The 27,802-nt window shown below is 37.1% G+C and overlaps 1 protein-coding gene across 1 annotated transcript; it reads right to left on the reverse strand.

Moving 5' to 3' along the window:
* LOC135447686 (transmembrane 9 superfamily member 2-like) lies at nt 1-27,667 on the reverse strand. The gene is made up of 17 exons (XM_064712771.1): nt 27,448-27,667; nt 27,008-27,075; nt 25,625-25,718; nt 23,915-24,042; nt 23,561-23,690; nt 22,481-22,608; nt 21,196-21,307; nt 18,999-19,078; nt 17,977-18,085; nt 14,672-14,804; nt 13,569-13,688; nt 13,334-13,391; nt 10,302-10,461; nt 9,537-9,688; nt 8,494-8,605; nt 7,909-8,080; nt 1-640 (listed from the first exon to the last, which is right to left on the reverse strand). Exons 1-17 carry the CDS (start codon nt 27,562-27,564, stop codon nt 573-575), a joined length of 1,941 nt encoding a protein of 646 aa, XP_064568841.1. The 5' UTR covers nt 27,565-27,667; the 3' UTR covers nt 1-572.
* Nucleotides 27,668-27,802: the final 135 nt, after the last annotated feature.

Below are 27,802 nucleotides of genomic sequence, written 5' to 3' on the forward strand. Positions count from 1 at the left end.
TGGAGTTGTGCAGTTTTATTTGAACAAAAACCAATGTCGATATTTTTAATAAAGTCTACATTACACTAAATGCATGTACATTTGTAAGAAGATAATCTATTTGTAAAGAAGGTGCAGGATAATATGTACAATCATAGTTTAGTTTAAAAATTCACATTTTACATAGATTTACTTGACAGTCCTAGGCTTTCATGGTATATAAATGGTAACCAAAAGAGGTGACAAAAAACCCCAAACTCCAGTCACAAGGAAATTCAGCTGGAGGACTGCATAATGCACTCAATTTTTCAAATAAACTGTTTCACGGAATTCTTATTCATCCTAAATCAAATTTTGGATATAATTTTTAAACTACTATAATTAACATGTTCAATGAGTATATTGATGTAAACATTTTTGTTTATATCAAAATGGCAATGGTGCCATTTTCTTCAATAAAAATATGCATTTTTTTGTTGTGGTCTGGTCTTCCACTTTTACAAATTAGAATAATTACACAGGATGTTCCTCAATACATGGTAAAAATTATCAAACAGCAAGGAGGATATGTTCAAAAGACACTTTGAAGCTTTTCAGTCCACCTTCACAACACTGTAAATCTTACTTACAAACCAGAAGCAGGCAAAAAATCCAATAGTCCCTGAAACAAGAAAGTAATAATGGTTAGTTTATCTTCCAGCCTGCCCTGACAGAGAAATCTAACATGTACTTCCCAGCAGGACAGAATATAACACTGTAATCCAGCTAACTACCCAGAAAAACAACACTTCTTAAATTTAACAACACACATTCATCCTCAAGCTAGGTTATTGAATTAGATCAAAGATGACTTTTTAGGGTCCAGGCTGCTTCACATACATTTAAGCCATCGATGACCGTGTTGCCACCACTATGAGCAGGGACACAAGCACCAATTCAGAAAGTGACTTTTATAAACATGCCAAGCCAGCCCCTGCCTGATTTTTTTAGGTCTACAATACTTCACTGTCCCCTATGAATTATGACACACAACTAGGCCTCGAAAAAATTCACCTGCCCCAGTTTTATATTCATTGTGCTCTATATATACTTGAGAATAGAAATTTCTTCTTCTGTGTATCCTGTTACTTCCTTTTGGCAAAGGAATGCTCTGAGTGCTACAGCAGCTGGAAGTAAGCAGCAAGTGAAAGCAGCAATGACAAACCAAAACACTGAATGAGATTAGTATATAACAATTTTCTATTTATAAATTGATGAACAAATTTGTGGTTTTCACTGGCAGTCACTTTTATTGGGCAACTGCAAAGACACTGTCCATCACATTTACTTTTAAATTACTTTAAGAACTTCATATGCAAGGGGACAGAGTCCCAATTAATTCAGTCTTCAGCCTCTAAAGGAAGCAATGCACTACTTGTCACACTTTTACTAGTTGTAAACTGCCACAGAGATATTAACCCTTAACAGACAAAAAAAGGGAAGATCTCAATTGCACTGAGTTCCCTCTCAAAAACACAGCTATGTGCCAGCCCTGGGACAGCCCTTCCCAGCTCCACAGCCCGCATTCACAAGATCATGCATTCAGCTCCCTCCAGTTTTATATTATCCTTTTCTGTCTGTACAGCCCATGTTTAACATCCAATCTCTTTCACTATTGTGACTGACTTAATAACTAGAAGATTCTTTATGAAGCATTTGGATTTTTTTATGAGTTACATTTCTATCTTTCAAACTATATCTTCATATTTCCAAAGCAAACAACCCCTCTTGGGATGCTTATTATCTGTATGCCAATTCTTACATTCCTCATGCTACCATGTATATTTTCAGTTAAAGGCTTTTTGACAGACTATTATTATATGCCACAGATTACCCTTTCCTTCGAAGTTTGCAGTTGTTGTTCTCTGAAACAGTAGGAGACAGCAGATTTATGGCCATTGATAGATGAGACAGCAATCACACAAAGCATGCAATTCCTTTGTAGGCTTGACATGACTAAGTCTTTACAGTTCACGGTCTTATCCCACTCCTTCCTACTGTCCCAAATATTCTAATACCAGCATTGTTACTCTAAACCTTACTCTCACAGTTTTGTTCTAATAATGGTTCTCAGTCTCTGCTTCCTGGTTGTTTTTATAAAATAGCTCTCTCCAAGCCTTTTATGGCTTTGAAAGCAGTTTCTTCCAAATGTTTAACACATTAGATACCTTGGAAATTTATCTGCTGCTCTAGAACAAAAGTGTACTATCATAACAAAAATGTACAACTATCCCAAGAATGACAGCTACTGCAGTTTTCTGAGCATGCCACAACTTAATATGGGAACACACTCTAAATCCACATATTTTCCTCCAATCCTTGTTAGTCTGAATCTTTATAATACATCAGTTTTCTATAAAACATTGCCTCAGTCATAACAGAACTTGAAGACTTCACACTGTGAATAAGCATTTTATCTATAAACAGATTTACACAAGTTCCAGTAACATTGATTTTCAACTCCCCCTCCTAAAAAAGTCTGTTTAGCAGATCAAAGACCAAGTACATCCTGCTCATTTTTCAAACTTTATCAAAAACTTTGCCAATGTACTGGAAGCAGAGTAAGACACTTTTTAAGTGGTAATGTTTGTCAGATATCAGATTTGAATCATAAATTCAGGAGAGAAAGGCAACACTCATCACCAAGACACAGACTTAGGTAGTCAGAACCTTCTCTGGTGAGCCAGATTCCTTCTGTCGCTACCTCTACATCAATAATTGGGGCTAACCAGCACTGTAATTTCTTCTTCCCTCCCATGAACGAATATATCCTACAAACTCCATATGTGGATAGCTCTAAGGACCAGAAATATCAAAACCAGAACTAAAGACCCCATTATCTGTCAAAGGTACCTCTCCTAAAGAGCCACTTGATGCTCTAAGATCAGTTTAAAGGTAGTGGCACAAACTAGGTTGAAAACTGATTATCAACTAGGTTAGAAATCCAACTGCAGATTTAGGAATGCAAATGAATCACACCAAATCAACTAGGTGGTTTTAGTGCCTTTTTTTTTTTCCTTTTTTTTTTTTTAATAACATGGGCCAAACAGACCAGAAGCTTCTAAAAGCTCAGGTCAGCAGAGTTGTGTTAACACTGCAACTAGTATTACTGGACAGAAATTAATACAAGGTAAGAGAACATTATTTATAAGGTTCTCCTGAACAGTAGCTTTACCTACATGATTGCTTATATTAGTGCAGAAAAAAAAAGCTCAATTTTTGCCTCTATTTTTAAGAACATGAACCACAGCACAGCGCCTGGTTCCACTGAAATTCAGTGTTTTCCCCCTCAGCCCTTGGGACGCTTGTGATTCCATGAACACTATAAGCCCCAAAAAAGGTAAAGCAGTAAAAATGTTTCTGATTTCCTACATAGCAGTAAATATCCCATTCAAAGAGATCTGCAAATGAGTAGCAACTGGGGAAAAAATACTTCTGAACTAGTCTGACTTGTTTGAAAATTCTAGCCAGAATGTTTTCCACATTTTCTGCATTTTAACCCATTTCACAAATTTGCCACTTGTTCCAGATTTGAGCACTTCATACTGGATCTTTAGGCTGGTGCTGACAAGTACCACAGGTTTTCAGATTCTCCTTTTAACTACTTTGTCTAAAGCCAATCTTAAAACACAGACAACTGCACATCTGTTTCCAAAACCTGTACCTCTACTCAATAGAATTTCTCTTATTAGTGGCACTAGTTAAAATCCAACCTTGCCATATCACATTGCAGCACTTGAAATTTATTTTCTTGAAGAGCATAGGTAGCACTTCAATCTTGACCAGTTTTCTAAGCTCATCTTGCGCCAAAATGAAAATCATCCCTTATTAAAATGAGCCTCTCATTAGAACAGGAGAAGTATTTAGGTAAGGATTAGATAAGACCATACCAGGATGTTGCTTGTATTTGCCTCTTTCAAAACACACTCAAACTGAAACCGAAGTTTTGAAGCACTATCAACAAGAAGCACAGCTCAGGCTTTTCTCAAGACACCAATGAACACAACATGACAGAACAGATACCTAAAAGCGTTTTTGGAAAAGCTGTTAAAAAAAATTATAACACTAAGTACTTAAAAAAACCACCAAAAAACCACAACACAAAAAAGACTCAAACAAAGCAGCAAACAAACTAAAACTACAAACAAATCAGTAAAATATCCCGCTAGTTGCAAGAATTGAGACCATTACATTTATTTTCTCATTAGTCTGAACTCCTTCACATTTTAAGATTTTTTACATCTTTCACATGCACATCTCTGTCAAATGACCCAGCACCAAGCCTAACACCAATTCCTCCAATGAGCCTTTCTAATCCGTTTGTTTGGTTTAATCCAATATAACAAATTAGTTGGCTAGTGTTTACTTTACCCAATCCTAACCATTCACCAACTTAAACTGCATGAAAAAACACCTCAATGGTCTGCACTGAAGAACTCACTGTTGTGGGATAGATCCGTATTTTTCCCCTAAGCAGATGACCTGCATATTTTAAGATTCTACCTTTTAAAATAATCTCTACTATCCTAGGAAAGTGATGCCATCCCAGTGTACAGCAGCTCACTGCATGTCATTTACCATTCTAGGAAGGTACAGGTAAAGGATCTTTTGCAGGAGCCATTTAAAACTCACAAATCCAGATATGAAGATGACTCAAGACACTTCTTCAGCCAAGAAGCAAGATATGTCCAAAAATCCCTTTATATGTAGTGGGGAAACACTGACACCTTCATTGTTTTTTGACGATCTTGTCCTCTGCTTTATATTCTGCTGAATAGTCTGGTCTGTAATATATGTACTACCACTTTCTGGTACACAGAAACAAGATGCTATACACAAAGCCAGCATCTAACTGAGTAAGGAACAGTTATTAGTAAACCAGGTTAAATTCAAAATTAAAAACAAGGATTATTGCAAAGAAAAATGTCAAAATACATTAAGCAGACTCTTCTCTACTCATCTCTTCTAGCTTTATTGTTTAATGAAGAAAGAAGAATTCAAAGCACGAGCAGATTGTAAGAAAGCAAATAGAAAAGCACTCTGCACTTGGCTGATACTTCTCATGTACCTTAAAAGCTCTCTGTATCATACTGGTTTCAATCACTGCACAGTGGTGGGTGCTTCAGAATCTCAGATTCTAAACACAATCTACCCAGAAGATCAAAACTCAATTTTGAAAATGGCATTAACTCACAAGTGAAAATGATGTTCAAAAATAGAGGTCACTGTAAAGAAACATGCTTTGACTACGTTCAGGATTTTTTTGCCTCCACAAAAAAAATACATGTAATAATGTAGCTACCCCCATCCAACCACACTTGGTATTTCTTCAAAGATTAGCTGCACTTTGTACATTAAAATTAAATTGTCTGGTTTAGGTGTGCACATCATCAGATTTCACTGGTCAGATTATATTACTGTCAGTCTTGGTATACAAGCATTCAGCTCTTATTTACTTATTCATTATGATCCCTTTTGAAATGCCCTGGGTAACGCAATGAGCTGCCCCTTGCATTTCTGTCAGAGTTGCTGAGACCTAGTAGGCAAGAATAGAGAAAACCAAGATACCTGGCACTAACTTAAGTGGAACAGATCAAGGTCCCATTTTTGGAAGGCTATTAATGCAAGGCATGTGTAACATTACATTAGCAAACTCCTTCACCTCCAGGAACTGTGAAAAACTGAACCCTTATTTTCTAAAACTATGCCTGCTAAGGATTATTTCACAAAACAAAGCAAAGTTAGGTGTCTACTGTTTGTGCCATTTATCTAGAATAGTTTACACTTCAGGCCCAAAATCGATCACCCAACTAAATATGGAAAAGTTATCACAGCATTTTACATTAGCAAGGATTTATTACGTACTCTGTGCATCTGTTGTACTAATCAACCTTCTAGTGGCTAGCTATTCTATTAAATGTCAAAAAAAAAAAAAGGAGGGCCATGAAGTAGCTTTCCTCATGAGCTACAAAAACAGCACAGGGAGAACAATTGTGGGGTTTTTTTTCAAAAGAAAAAGACGACACTGCAAAAATAACTGCAGCACAGTTTATTATTGTACTTCAGGGGTCTCACTGGCCTTCATATCAAGAACTCCAGGATGAGCATATCTGAAGCTTTGAATACCATTTCGGCAGCTGGCATGACAACTTCAATTATCATTTTATATATGAAAGGGACATTTTTAATTCTACCAATTTGCATATTATAAGTGATATTGAAATTGGCAGGACAGCAACTAACCTATGCTAAAACTGAGACACATATTAACATATTGCTTTAGCATAAAAGTAATAAAAACATTTTAGACTATCATTTGGGGGATTTTTAAAAGATAGATAGGTAGATAGATATTATAGAAGACATCTGGAGCTTGTCTGTTTCACTACAATTTAAACAGAGGTTAAACTGGTAATAATGCAAACTTCCAAGTTTGCTTTCTAATAATTAAAAACCAGAAAAATTAAATCCTCCTAGGCTTTTTCCCTGCTTCTTTTTAGAACTTTTATTGTTCTTCTTAGAAGAGAGACATTTCTAAAGAACAAAAACCAGCAATAAGTGACAGCCACTGTTATTTAATATAATTTCTACAGCATAACTGCTTTTTTCAAACACATACAGGAATTTTCTTCAGGGTTTTATGAAGAGTGGGTTTTTTGCCTTGTGCCAGCCAGTACTAGGAAAATTAAATACATAAGGATGAAAGGCATCCTTCTCCTCATTACACTGACAAACTTGAAGTCTGACGCTAAGACCTACCTTCATTACCTATTTCAGCCACTCTTTTTCAACTGCAATTAACTCAAAGATATATTTCACAAAGTGAACACAATGTAATCACAGCAGTTTTCAACAAACAGGCAGAAGAAGTTAAAAAGTAACAATATAAACTACCATGCCATCTGCTGAGAAATCCTCTATTACAAATCTTTGGAGTGACTGCCATGGCTGTTTTTATCAGCAGCCCATCATATGCGAACAAGCATTTTCTCTAGTTCTGTCACTGCAGTATTTCATGAAGCCAAGCAGTGACACCTAAAAGATCTGACTTCATGTGTTAAATCTACATCTACAACAGCAGCAGTATGATGAACACCAAGATAAAACACTCATGGCTATTTTTCAAGGCCAGTACCCTTCAAAGAGCTTCTTATTTCACTAACACATACTATATTTGGCACAAATTTCTAATCAAATCAGCCTCAAAATTATTGTTTCAGTCAAGTGACTATGAGCATTAAAATAATCCTCTGGAATATACTTTGTTTGCATGAGTTACATCAGAAAAGTTGGACAACTAACACTGGAGAGCCATATTTCAAATTGGTTCCTCCAGTTAAGGTACATTTCCATAATTATGAAGTGATTTAACGAGCAAGTAAGACAACTCTAACAGTATTAAAACTCTATCTTGTCAACATTCACTTCTTCCCCAGCACCAGCCTCCTTCACTTCTGATAGTGAAAACTGAAAATATCTTTTATACTCCATAGGCAGAGAGAAATTATCTTTAACTACAGAACTTCTAGAACCAATTATGAAATCCAGAATCAAGTTAATACTCGATATTGATGAAATGAACAAAATACTCGATATTACATAAAATGATAATATTCAATAAAATTAACAAAAACAGGCCTTTGAAAATATAATGGCTTGATATTCAATAGAGGAAAATTAATTCTACAATAAATAAATGTAATTTCAAGTTATGAAGAAAATGTAAAAAAAATCTTACTATGCTGTGTGGTGTCACAAACCATGTAAGTAACACTACCTAAAGAGTCATAAATTGTGTTTAATATTTCATGTAATCTAAGTTTCACCTAATGTTTCTCATTTCAAAACCAGAGCCCTCTATATTAATTTTAGTTTGAACATTGTACTTACCTGTGAAAAGGAAAAAAATCAAGACCATGATCATTGTGTAACCAAAGTATAAAATGGTGCTGGCAGTTCCCGTTATCTGGAGTTTGGAGAAGAAGTAATGGACTGCATAGATAAAGAGATAAACTGCTGTAAAGCTGCTGGTCAAGAACGACCTCCACCACCAGTGATAGTCCTGAAAGAAACAATAAACCGCTTGCTGAGAATCACCATGTAGGAAATGGAGTATAGATAAGAGGTGAAAAAGTAACATTGTCTTATGAACACATCTAATTCTGTAAAATTTAGCTCAGTAAAATTCCAACATGGCATGTAGACATTTTCTTCTTTCAAAGTCAGCCATATTGCTTCCACTACGAAGATGAAACTACTCTAAGATCAAAGCAGTTTGTTTTGCTTATCTGTTGCCAGCAGATTATTTTGAAGCAGAAGGCACATTCCAGAAAACTGGCTAAGACAGGTCTGCCAAGACTTACAACGCAATCAGTTCATAGTGTCCAGCATTTCACAGTGTATGTGAATACCTCACCTGTATTTCTCACATCTTTCAGTTACAAGTCATATCTACATCAGAACTGCAACTATTACCTCTGCACACAGGTGGAAGTAGCACAGCAAAACTGTAGCCTCTGAACATGTAATTAGAAGAATTATAAAAACTAGGAACAGGAATCCAAACATATAATACATCTGATGAGACCTAAAATTAAAAACAAATAAAAGCATGAGTCTCATTTTTGGTTGTAGTTCTGAGTTAATTCACAGTGTCACATTACCAGATTCTGAGTCAACTTTATTGAGTGAAGGTGACAATTACTGCAGTACAGAATTTGACAGAGGGAGTATTAGTTGCATATTCCCTCCATGCTTCCCTTTCATAGGATAAAGGGATGCAAAAGTCCACAATATACCTGATTATATTTTTCAGCACAGTTACATTACACATTTTTTGATATAAAAAGTTAATCTAATGTATTTGCATTTAAGAACTGGTTTAGAAAACTGTTCTGTAAGATCTCTCAACCTATACGGATGACACCATAAAAACCAGGCACCTTCAGGATAATATTTCCCATTGAACAACAATGTATTAGACATTTCACATTTACATTGTGAAAGTAATGAAAGATTGCACTGGTTTAAATTTTCACGCACTGCTTGATTGGGTTTTACAAGATTCAGGAGTGGAGTGGATTGTTCATGGGGAGTGGAGTCTTTGTTTTGCAGAACATGGAATCCCAAGATCTTGACCTGATTCTGACCTACACAGTAGAAACTGTTAGATCACATTAGTTTCATAAGTCGTAATATAGTTACACAATTGATTAGGCTCTACCTAACCACAACAGCATGCAACCACATTTGTGCTGTACAGAGCCAGATGTAAAAGATAAAACAAGGCAATAGGATTCTCATATAAAACTCTGAAGTTCTCCTTAAGAAGAATTAGTTTTGTAAATTCTAAGCACAGAAATAAATATAAAGGCTCCAGAAATTCCATAAAATTTGCAAAACTATAAGAAACTTTCAAAATTGGTTTATTCCTTATATTATGTGCTTTGGGATGTTCAAACTCACCATGTGTATTATCAAACGTGTATAAATAGAGGAAAAAAAAAGGTGATACTCACCAAATGCTATTCAGAATGAAAAAAAGTTGAATAAAAATACATCCAAAAGGCAAGATACCACCCATGATGATACCAGGCAATGGCTTTGTGAAAAATGACTGCTCTGGGATTTGGCGAGGAATCTGGTTTGTACGCACTGGATGCTCAATAGGCTGCAGAAAAAAATAACAGAAATAAAAGATTAATTATTACATCATAAATAAGATTACTCTGCCCTAGTATTAACATATAAAGATTTATAAACATAACTATATTTTCGTTCATAAGCCACCATACGTTATCAAACAAAAGAACCTACAAACTTGATGCCCATTACTAGGAAAAAGCACATGTGCTTTAGACATTCCAACTATGGGCCAGTAATCAAAGCAGAACACAAAATAAATCTGTTCAGTCCTTAACTAAAAACAAAATAAAATTTAAAAAAATCCAATAACATCTCTTTTTTCTTAGCTCTCTGGCATTACCTCAAACTAGTGAAGTACAAAACTGAAGACCCTCTGAAGTACTACTTCAAAACTCAGCAATACTGCTACTATTGCTGAAGCACAAATAGCAAGTAAGAGCTCCAAGACCATAATTAAAACCTGATTCTAGTGAATGGACAGAAAAAACCAGTTTGGTATGACATTACAAATACACACTCTTTTACAATCATGGGATCACAGATGGTTTGATCCAACCAGATCCTGTCTAGAACTCTTGCTTCAGTGGTTCAATTACAGAGCACAGGTGTATTTCAAATTTATATTCAAAGGACCGTACCTTCTCTTTGAAGCCAAAATAGGCACCAACAAAGGTTAGTGGGACTGAAATTCCAAACCACATAGCAAGGATAGCAACTAAAGTGCCAAAAGGGATGGCAGCTGAGGAGCCTTTCACCCACAGAATGAGATTCATAATGAAGAAATCAGCAAAGACAATCCTGAAAAATAAGACCAGAAAATATATTACAATATTTAAGAAAGAATAAATATGATTTAGTATTGCAAAATGTAAATTAGTTCAAATAAATGTAGCTTCTTTCAATTTTCCAATTTCCCAACAGTCCTAATTTCTTTTGCCACTGGTGCAGGTAACGTAAAAATGCCTCCACCACCCAATGCTTGTAATGCATGTACCTATGGTAAAGCCATTATTTAAATAAAGACTCTGTACATAACACCAAAAAGTAACAGATATATGCCATTGAAAACAACTGTACAAAGAATGGAAAAATATAGAATAAATGTAAAAACTCCTTATTTGGGCCTTCTTTCCTATTAAAAACCATAAATATTTTTTTATTTATGTCCCTTATAAATAGAAAATTCCTTCTGAATAAATACAGTGATAGCAAAATCTCCTATTTAGGAAGCCCCATGGACTCTCCCAACAGGGACTCTAATGTGCTGCTGCAGTTTGTGTCACAAGGGGAAGGGGGGATTAAAGAGGGCTCTGCTCTACAACAGAAATATTTGTATAAGCATGGAGTTACACATACTGAGCAGCTCGTGCTTCTGGAGAATTTAAATAAAGACTGCATCAGTCATGATTTGCCGCCAGACCTGCTTTTTCCTCCCCCCTTAAACACATCTGCCTCATTTTCTAAACATCCTGGACAAAAGGTAGAAACAACTCAGAGACAAGAATCAAGGTGTTGCTGAATCAAGGTGAGATGAAGATTTCAAATATCCCATTCAGAAAACAAAGCAGAATGTTCATTCTGCAAAGGAACTCCATATAAAAAAAGCTTGTGCTAACTGTGGCTATTTCTGGATTCAAATACACACCACAGAAAATTCAGCCTCAGAAAGGGTCCTGTAAAGTGCACCACTGTCTGGGTTTTGTTAAAAAAAAGTGTTCCTGAGACAGAATTTAAGCTGCCCCAAAGTGAACATGCACCCTGTATTTAATTTAAAAAGGAAGGAGGAAAGATTAGAGCAATAGACAGGCTCCTTTTTTTCCTAGGAGAGTCCTGACACTTGCCAAAACTGCTTGGGGGAACAGACTTGTTCAATAAGCACACCCAAGCGACCCCTGGTGTAAGCATCTTGTTGAACAAAAAATGAAAATCAAATCCATTTTAAAAATCTTTCTAATCTTTATCATCTACCCAGGCTCATAACATAGACCTCACTTACCCCCTCTACAATTATTAAAAATACTGCAAATATTAACTCCCATCAGTCTACTGAGATTAAAAAGGCCTTGGGCTGTTTATGATATTATGCAAATTCACTGAACTAGCACAGTGTAATCAGGGCATCTGTTCATATTCTGTCAGCCTCAGTCATTTTACTTCCTCTGTGAAACTTAATTTATTTGGGAGTTTAACTGACTAGCACAGTATTCTTTCCATTGATATATATTTTCTTCTTTCTCCTGATAACACCTAAATGAGAGCAGAGAGACTGAAGCACATTCTGTTAAGAAGTAAGATTTCTCACAGAAATACTAGACTTGATTGTTAACTTGTTTAATTTGAAGAAATTCTGCCTTACTTGAAGCCAAATCATGTTTTATTCATTCTGAGGCTTTGGGGGAAAGAAATACCCTAAGAAACTTATAATCTTTTCTTCCACTTTTGCCAAAAATACTTGCCAAGGGATGACTTCATGTACTCAAAGTTGCAACCAAGAAACATGGAAGGCTTGCAGAAGAAATGAATTTCTGCTCCCTCTCCCCACTAATTCTCAAAAAAGGTCATAAGAGCTATGAGAAAACAAAAGGTTGAAGTGCTATTGCTCTTCCCAAGCAGGACAGTGTTGCCCACATTATACAGTATGACACACACTACAGCCACATCCCAAACTGGACACCACCTACATTCATGTAACATTATAGACACATATTATAATATTGGCTTTTTACAAATATTAAAATGGATTCTATATGTGTGGTGCTAAAGTAACTTTGCTATAAAGATATAGTTTTTATTTCTGTTGTTAATTAAGCTTAGACACAGTAGTGAAATAGCTGATATAAGTATGCTTGTGTTAAAATGCCTGCTTGGATGGGATAACATCCAATGAACACAGGATGAGGACACCTACTACAGATATGCCAACTATCAGCACTCATAGTCTGAAGAAAGCACAGACCAAGGCCCAAGCTGGAAGTGATAAAAGAGAAGGAGCCAAAACCAGAGCCCAGAAATACACATGCTCTAAAAAGGTGGAAGGGCCATGTAAAATAGTTCCTGGAATATAATAGTAAACTAGTTTGAGGAAAACTTTACTATGCATAATTGTTTATGAATATGTAACAAGCTGATGCAGTAGAAATTATACATAAAGGGTGTTTTCGAAAATAGCAGGTGTGCCAAGACACATCCAGCCATAACATCTTTGCTTTATTGTCTTTGTCTCCTATTGTCATCTATTAAACCCTAAATTTTTACAGGAGAGTGAACCATGTTCTTCACATGTAAGAAGATTATAACCAGAACCACCCAGTATTGCAGTACCAAACTGGAATTACCCCAGCACTGTGCCCCATGTTCTGGTGCAGTGATTCCCAAAGGCTGTGACACAACCTTGCAAGAGAGTTGCCCCATTCCTCCTACCCCCACACCTGACAACAAAACAAGAAGCCAAGAAGCTGTGTTCCAGCTGTACCAGGCTCCAGCTCCTCAGAATTCACTTTTCTTTATAGTCATAGATAGGCAATGCACAAAAGGAACAGCAGCTTGGGAGTACCATACACAAAGTCATACAGACAAGCATCATAACAATTGGCTTTTCCCCAACTCCTTCCTACTTCTGATTTGTTTATACTTAAGAATAAAAGAAAGAATGAGGGGAAACAATACTAACCCAGGGCACAGCAGAGCTGTAAGCAAGACATTGGTCTTCCACTTCTCACCTCTGAACGCTGAAGAGAAAAAGTAAAAACAATTTCAATGTCAAGACTTTTTCCAACTGTTTGGCAGAATGGCAGCACAAAGCAGATACACTGTCTGAGACACAAGTTCCAATTGGAGGTATATACTCAGCCCAGCAATTCTGAATTTAACACTTTGTGTCACATTAAATAAATGCATGTACTTACTCTTGTACATTCTAGCAGACACATAACCAGCTGGAGTTCCAAGTAAGACCCACAATACAACTGCACAGGTCATCAGAGCACCACGGTTGGCAGGAGAAAGGAAACCAAGGCAAGCTAGAACTAAAGAAACAAAAAAATTTAGTTATTTGTGGACACATGTCAAAACATCCCTGTAACACAGATCACTGTGAAGGTTTATCCCTTTCACTACCACATATTTAAATGAAGGCTGAGTGTCTAAGCTCTTGTACAACCTCATCACGTAAACATACCCCTAATGGTACTGTTTGGTTCAAAAGCATTATTTTCACCTCCTCTCTTAAGTAGAAAACTTCTCATAGCCAAAACGCTGAAAAATAAAATGCCACCATCCATCAAAAGCATTTTCTCTTGCCACCAATTTCTTTCTATATTACTAAACTGATTGTGCAGGAAACTATCATTGCTAAGCAAGACACACAGCTGCGATCAACAATGACAGACAAGCCTATCAAGAAAATTCTAGTAATCTTGCAGTATCATGCAATAAATCGAAAAAAGCAGCTCCCCTATGAACGACCAAAATCTGAGTTAAACCTGGAGAACAACATTTGAAAGATTCTTCTTTTGTACTAAGTATCAGTGTACTTTCCAATTCTACTGTACAGTAAAAAAAGGAATTTTACAGATAACCAATAATAAAATAGCACCTTGTAACAGGTTACAAAATCCCATGCATATACAGCTATTTATGGTAGGCTATCATTATCTCAACATTGTGTCAGTACTACTTCACTGGCGTGCACTCTTGCTCATATTTCTGTATGGCTGCAGCCTCAAGTCAAATATATTGGACAGAAAGGGTTCCCGGAACAAAGAAACTTGTAAGAAGGAAGTTTGATTTCTGAATTCATGAAGAATCAGCATTAGCCCAGATATCACAAAGTTTTCAACGCTTACAACAGCCTCACTAAAGCTATCTAATTGCTGTTATGAAATTGCCTTAATATTTTATGTTACTAAAGGAAGAACTCTATTTCCAAAAGAAGGCTTCTATATAATAATATTGCATCTTTCTTACTACTATTACACTACATACACATCACCTTAATGAAGTTACTTACATAAAGTAATAAATGTCATAATGAAAATTTGGGTTCCTTGGCCCAAAAAGACAGACAGTAACATTCCCTTCCTTGGAGGTCTAAACACATCTCCATGAACCAGCTTCCAGCCAAATTCCTCTTGGGCATCTTCCTGTATAAAATCAACAATGTCTTTAGCAGCAATACATAATGCAGTAGTGAATTAACACAAACAAGATGCAAAATACGTATTTAAATTTTGATTAGCTTCCAGTTAAGATCCAAAGGCAGACTAATTGCATCTGATTCATCACTCATTGATTTTATAACCCCCTAATGGTTCAGTGAAAAAGGCAAGATTTATGAAGAAAATTCTCATCTCCTAAAGCAAGAAAAAGCAAATGTAATTAGTCAAACCAGAGAAAATCATTCTAGATTTAAACTAAAACATGTAGTTTAGTTTTAACTTCAATCTAGTTCATGTATTTATTTTTTTCTGTTTTGATTTCAGAGTCCATTGGTCTCAATGACAATACTGAAAAAGAATGAAACTGTCTCTGTACCCCGGAAGGAAGTTTGCACCCTGGAATCATGAGGGACAAGTACAAACACTCTGGCCCACTGCCAGATGTGAATGGATGAAAGGATGGAATCGGTAGGGGGAAGCCTCAGTCCAGTGGCTCTAAGGAACCACTGCTGAAGAACAAAACTTGTCAATAAAGTCACTCAAAACAGACACCTCCCCTCACAAAAAACAACCAAACAACAAAACGAACGCACACAACCACAGATAATCAACCCCACAAGAAGACCCTCTACTCGTCATAAGGTACCTGTACCTGTGACTAAAAGCTACAGGTTCCATTCAGTGTAATACTGAGTTCAGTTCAAAGGTCTGCTTATCACTAAAGCTTGCCAAAAAACAGGGGAAGAAAGAAAGCAGATCACACTAGTGAATGACATACAGATGATGTAACTTTTCTTTTTCTGGAAGACTGTCTTTGCTTTCCCCACACTGATAGCTCTGCTTGCTAGAAATTACTCTCAGAAGGCTGATGTATGAATACAAAAATTGAAAACTATTAAACACAAGATAACACTGATTAAAATACAAAACCACAGCCTATACCTGATAGAAAATTATACCAGATATCCAGGTATAATTCCACACATCAGTGTTCTTTCAGCAAAGAAAGATTCATTTGGTCAAAGAAGCACAAATACAAAACTGAAGTCTGAACTTGAACTAATTGTGATAATAACAAGAAAATTGTTGAGGTAAGGCAAAACAAAGGCATTTCCCAGGTAGCTGTATGCAAGGAATGGAAGAGTTGCAAAGGTTGCCACCTGAAGCAAATCTCTGTTTCCAAAATGGTAAACACTAAGCAGGAATAAACGCTTAGTACTTCACTTCCTGATAGAACACAGAATATGTTTACAGATTTGAAATGACTCGTACAGATTCCTTGTCAACAACTCATCTGGGAAATGCACTCAAAATACACCTTCTGGTTCTAATGTGAACTTTAAAACTAATAGCTACATGGTAATTATCTTCATTTAAGAAATACAGGGAAACCAAGTATGGCAGATTGAGACTCTTGATTTATCCTATATAAGCCTATGCGCCACAGTTTGTCTCAAAGCTTTGTTTTTTAATTAAGTTCTTTTATTACTGGCTAATTAGCTAAGAGTCAGAGTATTTTTCAGACTTCTATTCAAAAAATTCAGCAGCATTTCATACTGCTAACCTTACAACATAATGATAAGAACTATACAGCCAAACCAAGTAGTAAGCTGTATTTTAGAGTTTCAAACAATAATAGAGCAAAATTACTCTAAACTTTTCAAAGGTGCTGTAATCCTCATTTTACCCATTAATTATCTTAGTGCTCAAAACATTCTAACAAAGATTCAAGTCCTTTACATTCAAGCAGTCATTACAAAGATTTTAGGAAAAAAAAAAACAAACAAAAAACCAAACAAACACAAAAACCACTTTACCTCTCACTGGTGAAAACATACTGACATGAGTTCTCTTCAGTTCAGGAATCCCCTCTTAGTCATAAGACCCTAAAAGTAATCTAATGATTTCTGAACACTTCATTAATTAATGTCTCACTAAATCCACATCACACTAAAAGCCAGCTAGCATCAGCTGAAACATTAAATGCACATTCTAAGACCACAGTCATTGGCTGGTGCATCGATCTCTTCTGAAGTACAATCACCAGCATCCCCTAAATGTGAGATACTACTTTGCTTCTCTGCATTTTCTTCAGCCAACGTCCTCTTTTGCACAATTATTTCACACCTTTTTAAATAAGCTCCTTGAGCTGCAACACATTTTTAAGTCTCTCACACCTGGCAAGAAAATAAAAACTGTGGCTGAAAGTCACACCTATCCCTGATGTTACTTATAAAAACTAATCAAGTTTCTACAAGTCTTGCTCTTTATCACATTAAGAACGATCAACTAATAAAGACAACACAGTATAAAATACTGAACACAATTTAATTGAGAGATCAAATAGAAGCCTCACAAAAACTATCAGTTAAAGGATGTGAAAAAAATCATTCCACTTTAAATCACTGTCTGGATATACATGAACAAAAGATATTCAATATTAAAACCACAAAGAAGAACAGAAGTATCTTCACACAGAATTCACAGTCAATATGAAACATTTTTGTGCATTTTGAAGTATTTCTTTAACCAGATGGAGAGCAACAAAAGTGAAAATTCAAACCTTTGTTGCATCTGACATTACTTCTCATCTTTGAGTTGCAGATACCACTTTTACCAATGAGAAAAATGCTGAGTAAAAATTACTCTCAGTCTACTGGTCAAGTCTTTCTAACTCTTTCCAAGTTATATTCACTTCCACTATGGAAACCTGCAGCTTTCCCATTTTAAGGAGTACATATCTCAAAAAAACTCACAACAGGTTCAGTTGGATAGCAATTTAAACAAACTAGACTCACTTTAAAACAGTGATTACCATGAGAATTGTATTTACAAATAAAATAAAATATCATTTATCCACATACCAAGTAGCTCTAACACAGCCACAGGTCAGAAGTTGTGTTGCCCATGAACTGCAATATTATGATCTCCTAACTAAACAAAGTAATTCCTCCACAGTTTCCAGCCACAGGTAACATCAATTTGTATCAGCCTATGTTAATCAGAGTATCTCCAATAATTTTTAATCCCCAGAGATATTAACATGTATCAAACTCATCATAATTATAGATCTCTCTAGACTGTACTCAAAACTAAGAGACAGACATCACTACGGACAGAAAAATGTGCTCATGTAAAAGCTGTAAATTTTACTCACAGAAGAGTCGATCTGGTTGTATCTTGCAATATCTTTATGAAGAGTCCTCAGAATGATCATAGCCACCATGCCAGATAAGAACAGAACAATTACGAGGGAATTCATTATACTGCAGATAAAGAAAATGTCAAACTTTGAATCCAGTTATTCAGGTTTCAGGAGATGTATCAGTTCATACTACATGTACAGCTCAGATGTGAGGAAAAGCCTTAGATATTCAGACCTTTCAGTATTTTCCCATTCAGAGAAGGGGAAAATAAAGGTACACGACTTAAAAGTCTCTGACTTCTTAGGAGACAGAAGTGAGTAAAACAGTATTTCATGATACCTTGCTAATTCTGAACACAGTTACACATGGTTTTTCTTTATTTTCCTCCTTATATAGCTAAGAAGTAACTTCCCTGATGAAACAACTACAGTTCTTAATGCAGACTGTCAAGTAGGTTTTGTATCTATTAACCAATGAAACTGATTTTGTGCCATTTAATATTTTGTAGAGAACAATTTATTTGGATTAGCCTTTTCAAGATTTACATTGCAAAACATTAACACTTCAACACAAATTATATACTTACTTAGTATAATACCCATGCTATGGAGGGAAATAAAATAAGCAAGAGCTTTTCACATACATCTTTTACCCATAAAAAAAGACCTTTTTACTGTAAGCAGCTGCTGAGTACAAAACATGCAGTATATATATGTACTTCTCATTTGGCAGTCAAAGCCAGACAGTAACAGAAAGAACACTGCAGAGCTGCGATGACTCAAAACTTCTCCAGAATGGAAATGATAAAGTAAAAAAATGTAAGCTGTTTTCCTTTTGGATACTGTTGAGGCATTCCTTTCACAAAATGCAGTAATACAATTGTTTCCAAGAGATGAAAACTTAATTCACATATGAAAGCAAAAACTTTTCTTGACTGAAAACCTACAGACATTGTTCCATCTCCCTAGAAGTACAACTAAGAAATCTTTGTGCTCCCCTGCAAGGTTACTCACTGAATAAATGCAAATCTTACCTAAACCACTGGATATTTGTATGTGGCATGGACTCCAAAATGTAGTCCCACCTGGAAGCCCACTTAATATTATTCTTTTCCTATAAGGAAATGAAACAGTAATTAATACAAGCAAGTACAAGTTTGTTGAAATCTCAAGAAGAAATAAGCATACCACATCCCTTCCCAAACCTTCCAGTCAGCATGCACTTCTAAGCTTGGTATCAACCCTGGATGTAATTCATCTCTAGAGACTCTAAAAGAGTGAATTTTCATTGAAATCTCCTATCATCATCTTCTACCTTTAAATTAGGCTTCACTAAGCCTGATCTTTCCATGATTTGGGATGTAGCTGCCTGCAGATCCCAACAGCTGAAAAACCATTATGACATCACTACAAATTTTCCCAGCATAGCACAATGATCTTGAAATTTCAACTTTGTCAAACGTACTCCAGAGAAAAATTCCAAGGGAAGCTAGAAATATGTTCTTCTAATCAATTTTAATGGATTTAGCACAGGCTTCTTCACTCTCTGCCATAGTGGCGGCTGATACAGACTATTTTCCAGTCTGATTCCTGGCACACAACTTTCATTTCCAGATATTCTTTTGATGGCCTCCATGTCTACAACTGAGGACTCTGACTCACAAGCCTTGTCATCCCCATTTATTTATTTTTATTTTTTCTCTTTGGATGAACACATATGTTGTCCTGCTACCAAATTCTATCTCCTGACTGGCACGAAGTTCTGCTGAATTTCTTCATTTACGCACAAGGTGCTAAGTTTGCACAGCTAAGTACCAAACCGCTCTCATACTTTTATTTTTGTACACTTGTGTACTAAACATTAGAGCCATGATGATGCATACTTTTCACACTAAATACCGTGCTAAATACCTTGTCCATGTCAGTTAATTAAAGCAGACACCATAACTTTTTTCATCAGAAGTACATTAAAAAGGACCACAAAACAGTTATATATTTATGCTTTATGTAGTCAGGCTTACTTAAACGGACGCTTTCCTATTTAAAAATGCTTCTCACTGATAAACACTCCACTTTCAAGTTATTTTGAAACTACTAATAAAAAGTAAAACACAGAAGGTATTATTTCAAACCAAGGCTTATGGATGACAGAGACAATAAGCAGTTTGGAAGTGCCACCTGCTGGAAGTATCCAAACCCACTGGATGTGAGCCTTACCTGCTGCATGTCAGGGAGAAAGAGTGTGGGTACCCAGACAACTCACCCATTGTGTAACCAAAGTTCATACTGAGGTTCTGAATCACAATTTACCTCAAGATTTAAACACAAATGTTAATGAAAGAAGGCTCATTCATGTAGGAAAATCAGAGCTGAAAGAGGACTGGGTGTCTCAAGGGAAAAGTAAAAGGCTACCGAGGCTTGCACCTCAAGGACACTGGTTCAAATCAAATTCAATTTGGCAGGATGAAAGCTGTTGTGATATGGTATCACGGCTGCTTCACTGTCTGTACAAAACAAGCTTGTGGTCTCAAGCCAAACCCTCTAAAACTGGTGTGTTACATCAGAAAAACAACCACGCTTTCAGGACTGAAACAGAGGTACCAAGATTTGAAGTACCTTAAATCAAATTATAGTCACACCTACAGGAGGCTCACTTTCCATGCTGGGATAAAGACCCATTTGCCAGAAAGAAACTTCCTTCTAACTCATTACAGGCTGAATAAAGCATTAGTGTATTAGTAAACATTAGAGTATTAATTGTAAAAAATAAATTATCACCTACTCAAGAAAAAGCCAGTGAAAACAATAAACACCACACAAAATGAGACAAACCCTGCAACTTCATGAGATAAAACTTTACAATCAACATTTAACAAACAAAATGTCCCCAAATATAAACTGTTCTTTAACATAAGACTCTCAGCAGCCTGACTGAAATCTGAAAGCAGCATTTACCTCAAGGAAGACAACTCTTCCAGTTATACAATCTGCTAATTTTCTATTAGAAATAAAACACAGGGGGGAAAAAAACCCTTTATTTATATTTTCATAGTGTCACTTAAGTTACAAGAACAAAAAACCTGTTAAGATTTTCAGAAAAATACTTCACAAGACCATCCTTACAGAATTTACACTGCTGTAATCCACTTACAGCTATTAGAAAGTTATCCAATTGTTCTGATTTCATTCTTTTGTGGAATTACATATTCATGTAACACATTTAATACTTACTTCAAATGTCACAGAGTAGGTATAAACCAAATTCAGTTTATTGGTGAATTCTCCAGGAATCTCCATAGGTGGGCCTTCACAGCTTAAGTTGTTCTCATCTGTATGCTTGTAGCTAACAGGGAAAAGAAGTTAAATAAAATTTTTTAAAACTTCAATTTTCTTTAAAAAAAATAAAGCGTTGTGTTCCAACCACAAATATTCCCCATAAGGAGAGCTTCAAGGTTGAAGCAAAGCACCTGGTCAGAGAATGACAAAATTAAGGTTATGTGCAACCTAACTGCCCCCTCGTGATCTGCACTGCCAGGGAAAAGGGAAATTCTCATTTTTCAGCCATTCAGGATGCTACTGATAAAGCATTTATGAAAAAATGAGTAAGACTGGTAGAATCTTCCTGCACTCATGGAAGGAATAAACTTGTATAACAAGTATAATTCACTAAAAAACCACTGTACGTTCGCAGGAGAAAAAACAAGTACAATCAAGTCATGTTGTTCCAAGCATGTCTGTATGACTTCAGAAACTGTGGTAATTTATTAACTTACTTAACCTCTCTACAGAAAAGAGAGAAAAGTTTAGCTATAAAAAAACCACCTAGTTTGAAATTTTATAACTGGGCTGCAATTTTCAAATACAGATAAATATGAACTGTGTATGAACTGATTGACCAGAGGCCAAAGTAGTTGCTCCAGCACTCTTCTGACCTCAGAGTTGCTGCACCTCCACTCTGGACAACACAAAAACTAAGCAGCTACTGTTTGAGAAAATCAGTTAGTCTTCTTAGGAAATTAGTTGTTGTCATTCAGTTCTGAATCGCAGTGTTAACATGGTATTTCAACTATGCCTCTGTATACAAATTTACACAGGAAAAAGTACACCTGTACATTCATACAAAGTACATTCAGGAGACAGGTAACAGATCTGACATGGGAAACTTACTCAGTGAAAGGGTGCTTCTCAGTGTATCTGAAAACATACACACTCAGATACAAGTCAACCAAAACATAAAAAAGGCTCTGTTGTTTGGGTCAGATTCTAAAAGTCTGCGTAAGTAGCTTTTCCATCACAAGGGACTTCAGGAAACGCTTCAAAAGCAAAGTTAAATGACATTTACAGTTGTGGAATTGTCCTTGTAAACAGCTCCAGACATAAACCAGCACACCGAAAGCTTTACCAGAAGTCAGAATAACAAGTTACTCAGAATTTAACATCTCTAAGGAACTGTTCTCTCTGGAACTGCTGTTAGGACTCCAGAGTACCAGAACCTGATGCTTTAATGCACAATTACCTTTGTGGTCTCAGTCTTGCCATCACCAGTCTTGCACCAGGCCAGTTTTCATCCTTCCCGCTGTGGTACATGATTGTTATGTCAACGTGATTGAAGAGGTAGAAAGTGTTCTTCTTGTTAAACTCTGACTACAAAACATGATCAGGAGACTGAGCAACTTCTCCAACAGGAGAGGGCGCAAGAAGTCAAGAACTTTATCATGAGACTGGTGTTGCATGAAGGAGTAACAAAGGCAAACACTTTAACATTAATATACTTGTATAAAATATCACTTTCAACTGTCTGGGGAGCCTGAGGAGTAACTGAGTTGGAAGGTCACTGTAGACAGAGTAAACTGAACGTGCATGATAAATGCAACACTTCAAAGAAGCATCAGACCTGCTGCATACAAATTAACTGACAGCACAAAAGCAGCAGGTCAAGTGGTAGAGCAGAGTCATGGGAAGCTCTCTCCTCACCAAGAGGAGTGCTGTCCCTCATCCAGGAGGGATAAAATTATCACTACTATCTGTGATTGTACTAGTTCACAATGGATCTCCCAGGATGACTGACACATTTCCAGCTGTCAACATAATTTTCTCTGTCACAGCTGTGTTTATAAACCTTCAGCCACCTGGGAAAACCCTGACACATTTAACTTGTAAACTGTGCTAGACATGATTTTTGCAACTAGAACACAGAGCTCATTTCTAGGACTTCACTAGAAAGCCTCTATCTGATACTGATAAAAGAACATCTTGCATGTGAACATGACAGACAAAAAGTAAATAGGTACTAGGATGGATACACACTAAATTTCAGAATAAAGTCTCAAATTTTTTAAGGCTTTTGAACACTGACATCATTCTTTTATAGCTTTATTAAACATATATTAGTCAAAGACCTCTAAGAACATTTTATTTGGAAAACTGTATCAGTGAGTCACTGCACACACAAGCAGCACTCAGCTCTGTCAGTGCCCACAGTCTGAACATTAAGCATGTTTACAAACACATCTGTTCTTTCTCAGGAAAACAAAGCTTGAAAGTAAAACCACAAATGAAACCACGCTATACTAACAAAGAAAGTTCCACCACTTACATTTATAACACAAGCATCTTTAACTCTACCATCTGGAGTAACAAAACATCCTATTGGAAATCCTGGATTACAGTATTTTTGTCCATCTTCCACATCATAACACCACGTTACAGGCATGTTATCGATAATCCTAGACAGAAATCATCAAAGAACACGTCCTCAGAAAGGAGTGCACCTCACTTCACAGTGACATTTCACATTCATGTAATGCACACACTTTTCAGTAACGCCTACAAGACGCACAGTAGAGAGACAATTATTACACAAAAGGAAGAAAGCAACAACTTAAAACATAGGTAACAAATGTCCAAAACCAGAAAACAAACCCGATCTCAAGCATATGTCTTGGCTTACCAGTGATGCTGATAATTCAATTGCATTCCTTTCTTCAAAAAAGCCAGTTTGCTTTTATCAGCACTGTTTCCTGGGTCATATGATCTTGTACAAACCTTCTTGCAAGTTTCCTGCTTTTTAAAAGTGAACTGTTAAAAAAAGCACACACAAAAAAGTCACTTCAATTTTCCTTGAAAGATCTTTTAGCATTCTGGGTTTTTTTCAGATAAATTAGGGAAGTGTTTTGTTAAATTACTTTAGCTCCTTACTGTAAGTTTCTGAAGGATAAACCCCGAGGACTGAAAATTGAAAATTAGTAGAAAAGGTATTGTTTTTTCTTTTACCAGTTTATTTTGATAATTTCATCATGGGCTAAAACAGACTTTCACTACACCATTCTTGAACGTTTCATGTTAACTTTAGCTGGCTTTCTCCATGACAACCAAGTTAGATAAGGCTGCCAAAAACATAAGTTGCACAATATCTAAGCTTCAAGCACAGACATCACCTAACACAAACACACTCAAATTTGCATCTCCAACTTCTAACCCGGTTAGTATTTATCTGTTAGTGAGCTTAAAGCATGACTGAAAATTCTAACATTATTAAGGCCCAAATGCTAACCAGGAACAGCACTTCTTAATTAGTGCTGTGTACAGCCATTTCAAACAGCTGTTATAACACCTAATCTATTCACTATATATCCAGTCCAAATGACCCATCATGCTACATATTTAAAAGCTTCTTGTGACCACCAATCATAAGACTTAAAATTACATTAGCTCAGACAATCAAGGAGATTTCTAAGAGCAGTTCATGTAAGGGAGAGGGCATCACCTACTTAACAGACTAATGAAAAGATGTGATCAGGTCCCTTAAGACTGTGTAGCAGCAGACTCAGAAACTGCTGCCTCTTTTTCTCACAGGGATTTGGATTATCTAGCAATCATCACACACACACATAGCACAGTCTTCAGCTTCACTGGCAAATCCAAGTCTGGAAACTGTATTTGAACACCATACAGCTCTCAAACACCAAGAGCCACTGTTTGACCACAGCTCCTCCGCTGCTAATAACTGTCCCAAGTTGACGGCACAGCTTTTTAGATATGCTACATTTGGTCATTGCTAATGCAGGGCATGATACAGAAAAATACCACATACCCAACCCACAAAATATTTCCATACATTTATTTTACAGAAGGTTCCAAGTGATATGCATCAACACTGAAAAATCTGGTTTCTGACAGCAGATGATAAGTATATACAAGCAGAGAAAAACCCCAAGAGAGCCATAACCTAATTTCCCCTTCCTACTCTGGAAGTTACCCAATACTACAACCAAGTATACAAAACAGTTTCTGAACTATCACTTTATAGTCTCCAATGTTACATTTAATAAATCAATTATTTCACATCATCTAGCACATCTTACATCCGCTATTAAATAACTACCTAAGATATAGTTTCTGGACTTCTCTACCACAGAGCAACAGGCAAGAAGGGTGATCACTAGCTCAGTTTCCTAACTGTAATTAACCAACTTAAGATGCCTTTGGGTTGGGAGGAGTTTTATGGGGTTTTATTACACAAACACCATAGTGTTATATTAAAATATATAAACAAAAATAATCACCCAGTCATCAAATCTTCAGCTATATCTATGGATTACAGCCATCAGAACAACGGCTATCAAATTTAAACAGGATCAACTTCAAGGGATAAAATAACCTTATATGGAGACGATGCTATTCTCTCCCCAAACAGCACTTGTCCAAGATTTTCTGATGGTCTTTTCTCTTCCTTATCTTGACAGAAGTCAAAACTGGAAAAAAGTAGCAAAGGTTCCCTTTTACTTTGAATTGACATATAAATGTAAATACCAGCCTAAAATAAATTCTTAAATTATGTCCTTAGTAGTTTTCATGATTTTTAACAGTTTAGCCACTGGTAGTTAAAAATCTGAGAGCCTTTACAAAGAAAGGTAAAATCTATTTTAATATCAATTTCAACCAATACATATTCCAGCATATCTTTAACAAAATGCACGATGGTTAATTCACCCACCCTTTTCAAATGGCAATTTAAACAAACAATAGAATGTTTCATTTTGGGGGAAAAAATAGCACTGTGCTACAGACTTTTCTCATGCAGAAAGTTTCTGAAAAACTACACTCCTTTCTTAAAGGAATATTTACAAATAGCATTTAACACGAAACGCATTTCAAAGAAGGAAAGTGTTTTTAGTCTTACAGTGCCACACTGCCAAACAGCATTCACCAATTCTTGTCAGCTATATACAGCTTGAAACTGCTGAATATGGGAGAACGTAACCCTTCTGGCTTTGCATTAAACACAGGTAGCAGCACATTATATTAAAAACCCCCAACATAACAACAAACAAACCCATACTTATCTTTGGAACATAAGTACTTTTCCTCAATCAGTGGTCCTAGTTCACTGGCTTCCATAAAGTTTAAAGGAAATAGAGACGGGGGATTTCCTAGCTAGTCTTTCATCTTACTTCTACTGCTGCACTGCCCAGGGAAAGAACTAAAATACCTGCAAGTTTTCTTTTCTGTGCCCAGCAGCAAGACTGCAAATCATATTGTTTATCATCACTTTATAGGCCTATAAATATCTGCAAAAGCAGGTAGAAGTTTTCATATAAAAGAATCAAAATTAAACAAAACCAAAACCAACAAACCAAGAATTAGCTACAGAGCTTTGGCAAAAAAAAAGAGGAAAGTTAACAGTGACTGGTCTCTGAGTTTCTTTCAATTAGCAGGGGGAAAAAAGGAATTCAAAGCACCTTATGTCATAGATTTGCCTAGCAGAAAGAACTTTCAAATATGTCAAACAGCGAACACTAAATCTTGTACTCAGCTCAAAAAATGCACCCATAAGAAACTCTGCAGCCTTTTTTTAAGCAATAACTTCGGACAGTCAGGTGGCACAGGTGTGGCTTTCATCCTTCCCACCCTCTTGTACTTAATTCCTGCCACTAAGCACCGGATTCACTCTTCCATCCCTACAGCCACAATACTGACACCCTTACAGTAACAGAAAATCGTCCTTCCAAACGCTTCTGGAAAAGTATTGGGATGTACTTACGCATCATACTCGTACGGCAGAACTGATTCAACAGAGTCCAGCCGGTTCACGAAGAGCTCAATGAGTGACTGAAACAGGAAAGGAGAAAAAGCATGAAAGTACGGACTTTCAGAAACAAACGTGTGGCCGGTATGAAATTCGAGGCTAACCAGCAAATGCTGCTACCCCATGACGGAGTTACCCTTGGCTGCTGACAGGCCCCGGCCACGCCAGGAAGAAGGAGCTAAGGGTCCTCCCAGCGCTGGGCTGTAAAGTTCAGCGGGAAAAGGGAACACCAGCTAGGGGTGCCTGTCTTCCCGGTGCAGAGGCTGCCGCCCGCGGGACCACACCTACGAGCAGCGGGATTGGGAATACCCCGCGGAGTCCCCTCGCCGTGGGAGCCCCGCGTGGAGCACAGCGAGGGGATGGCCCACGTCGGGCCCTCCCGTGCGGGTTCTCACCTTGCAGCTCTCGGTCTGCTCGCTCTCCTCACAGAAGCTGACAGGCGCCAAGCCAGGCAGGTAGAAGGCAGCGCCGAGAGGCGCCAGCAGCAAGAGTGCGGCAACCAGCAGCCTCATCTTGCAGCCTGGATGGGCAAAGGCACCATGAGGCGCAGCTGCAGCCCCGACCGCCCCGGGCAGCGCCTTGCGAAGGCGGCCCCAGCGCAGCCGGAGGCGGCGGCAGCCGCGTCACGGCCGGGTCGGGGCCACAGCGGCTGCGCGGTGAAGAGGGAAGCGCCGGGCGCCATCTTGGGGGAGGGCACTCTGAAGAACCGGAGGCGCCCGGCCAAGGGGGAACGGCTTCCCGCTGCCAGGG

The sequence above is a fragment of the Zonotrichia leucophrys genome, chromosome 4A (genome assembly GCF_028769735.1).
Source record: "Zonotrichia leucophrys gambelii isolate GWCS_2022_RI chromosome 4A, RI_Zleu_2.0, whole genome shotgun sequence".
Classification (NCBI taxonomy): Eukaryota; Metazoa; Chordata; class Aves; order Passeriformes; family Passerellidae; genus Zonotrichia; species Zonotrichia leucophrys.

Excerpts from the sequence above, each read along its gene's own strand:
- LOC135447686 (XM_064712771.1), bottom strand. The coding sequence starts at position 27,564 with ATGAGGCTGCTGGTTGCCGCACTCTTGCTGCTGGCGCCTCTCGGCGCT. Across the intron at positions 27,076-27,447 it reads AGCAGACCGAGAGCTGCAAG|TCACTCATTGAGCTCTTCGT; the intron begins GTGAGAACCCGC and ends TTCCTGTTTCAG. Across the intron at positions 8,081-8,493 it reads ACTTCCACCTGTGTGCAGAG|GACTATCACTGGTGGTGGAG; the intron begins GTAATAGTTGCA and ends TGTTTCTTTCAG.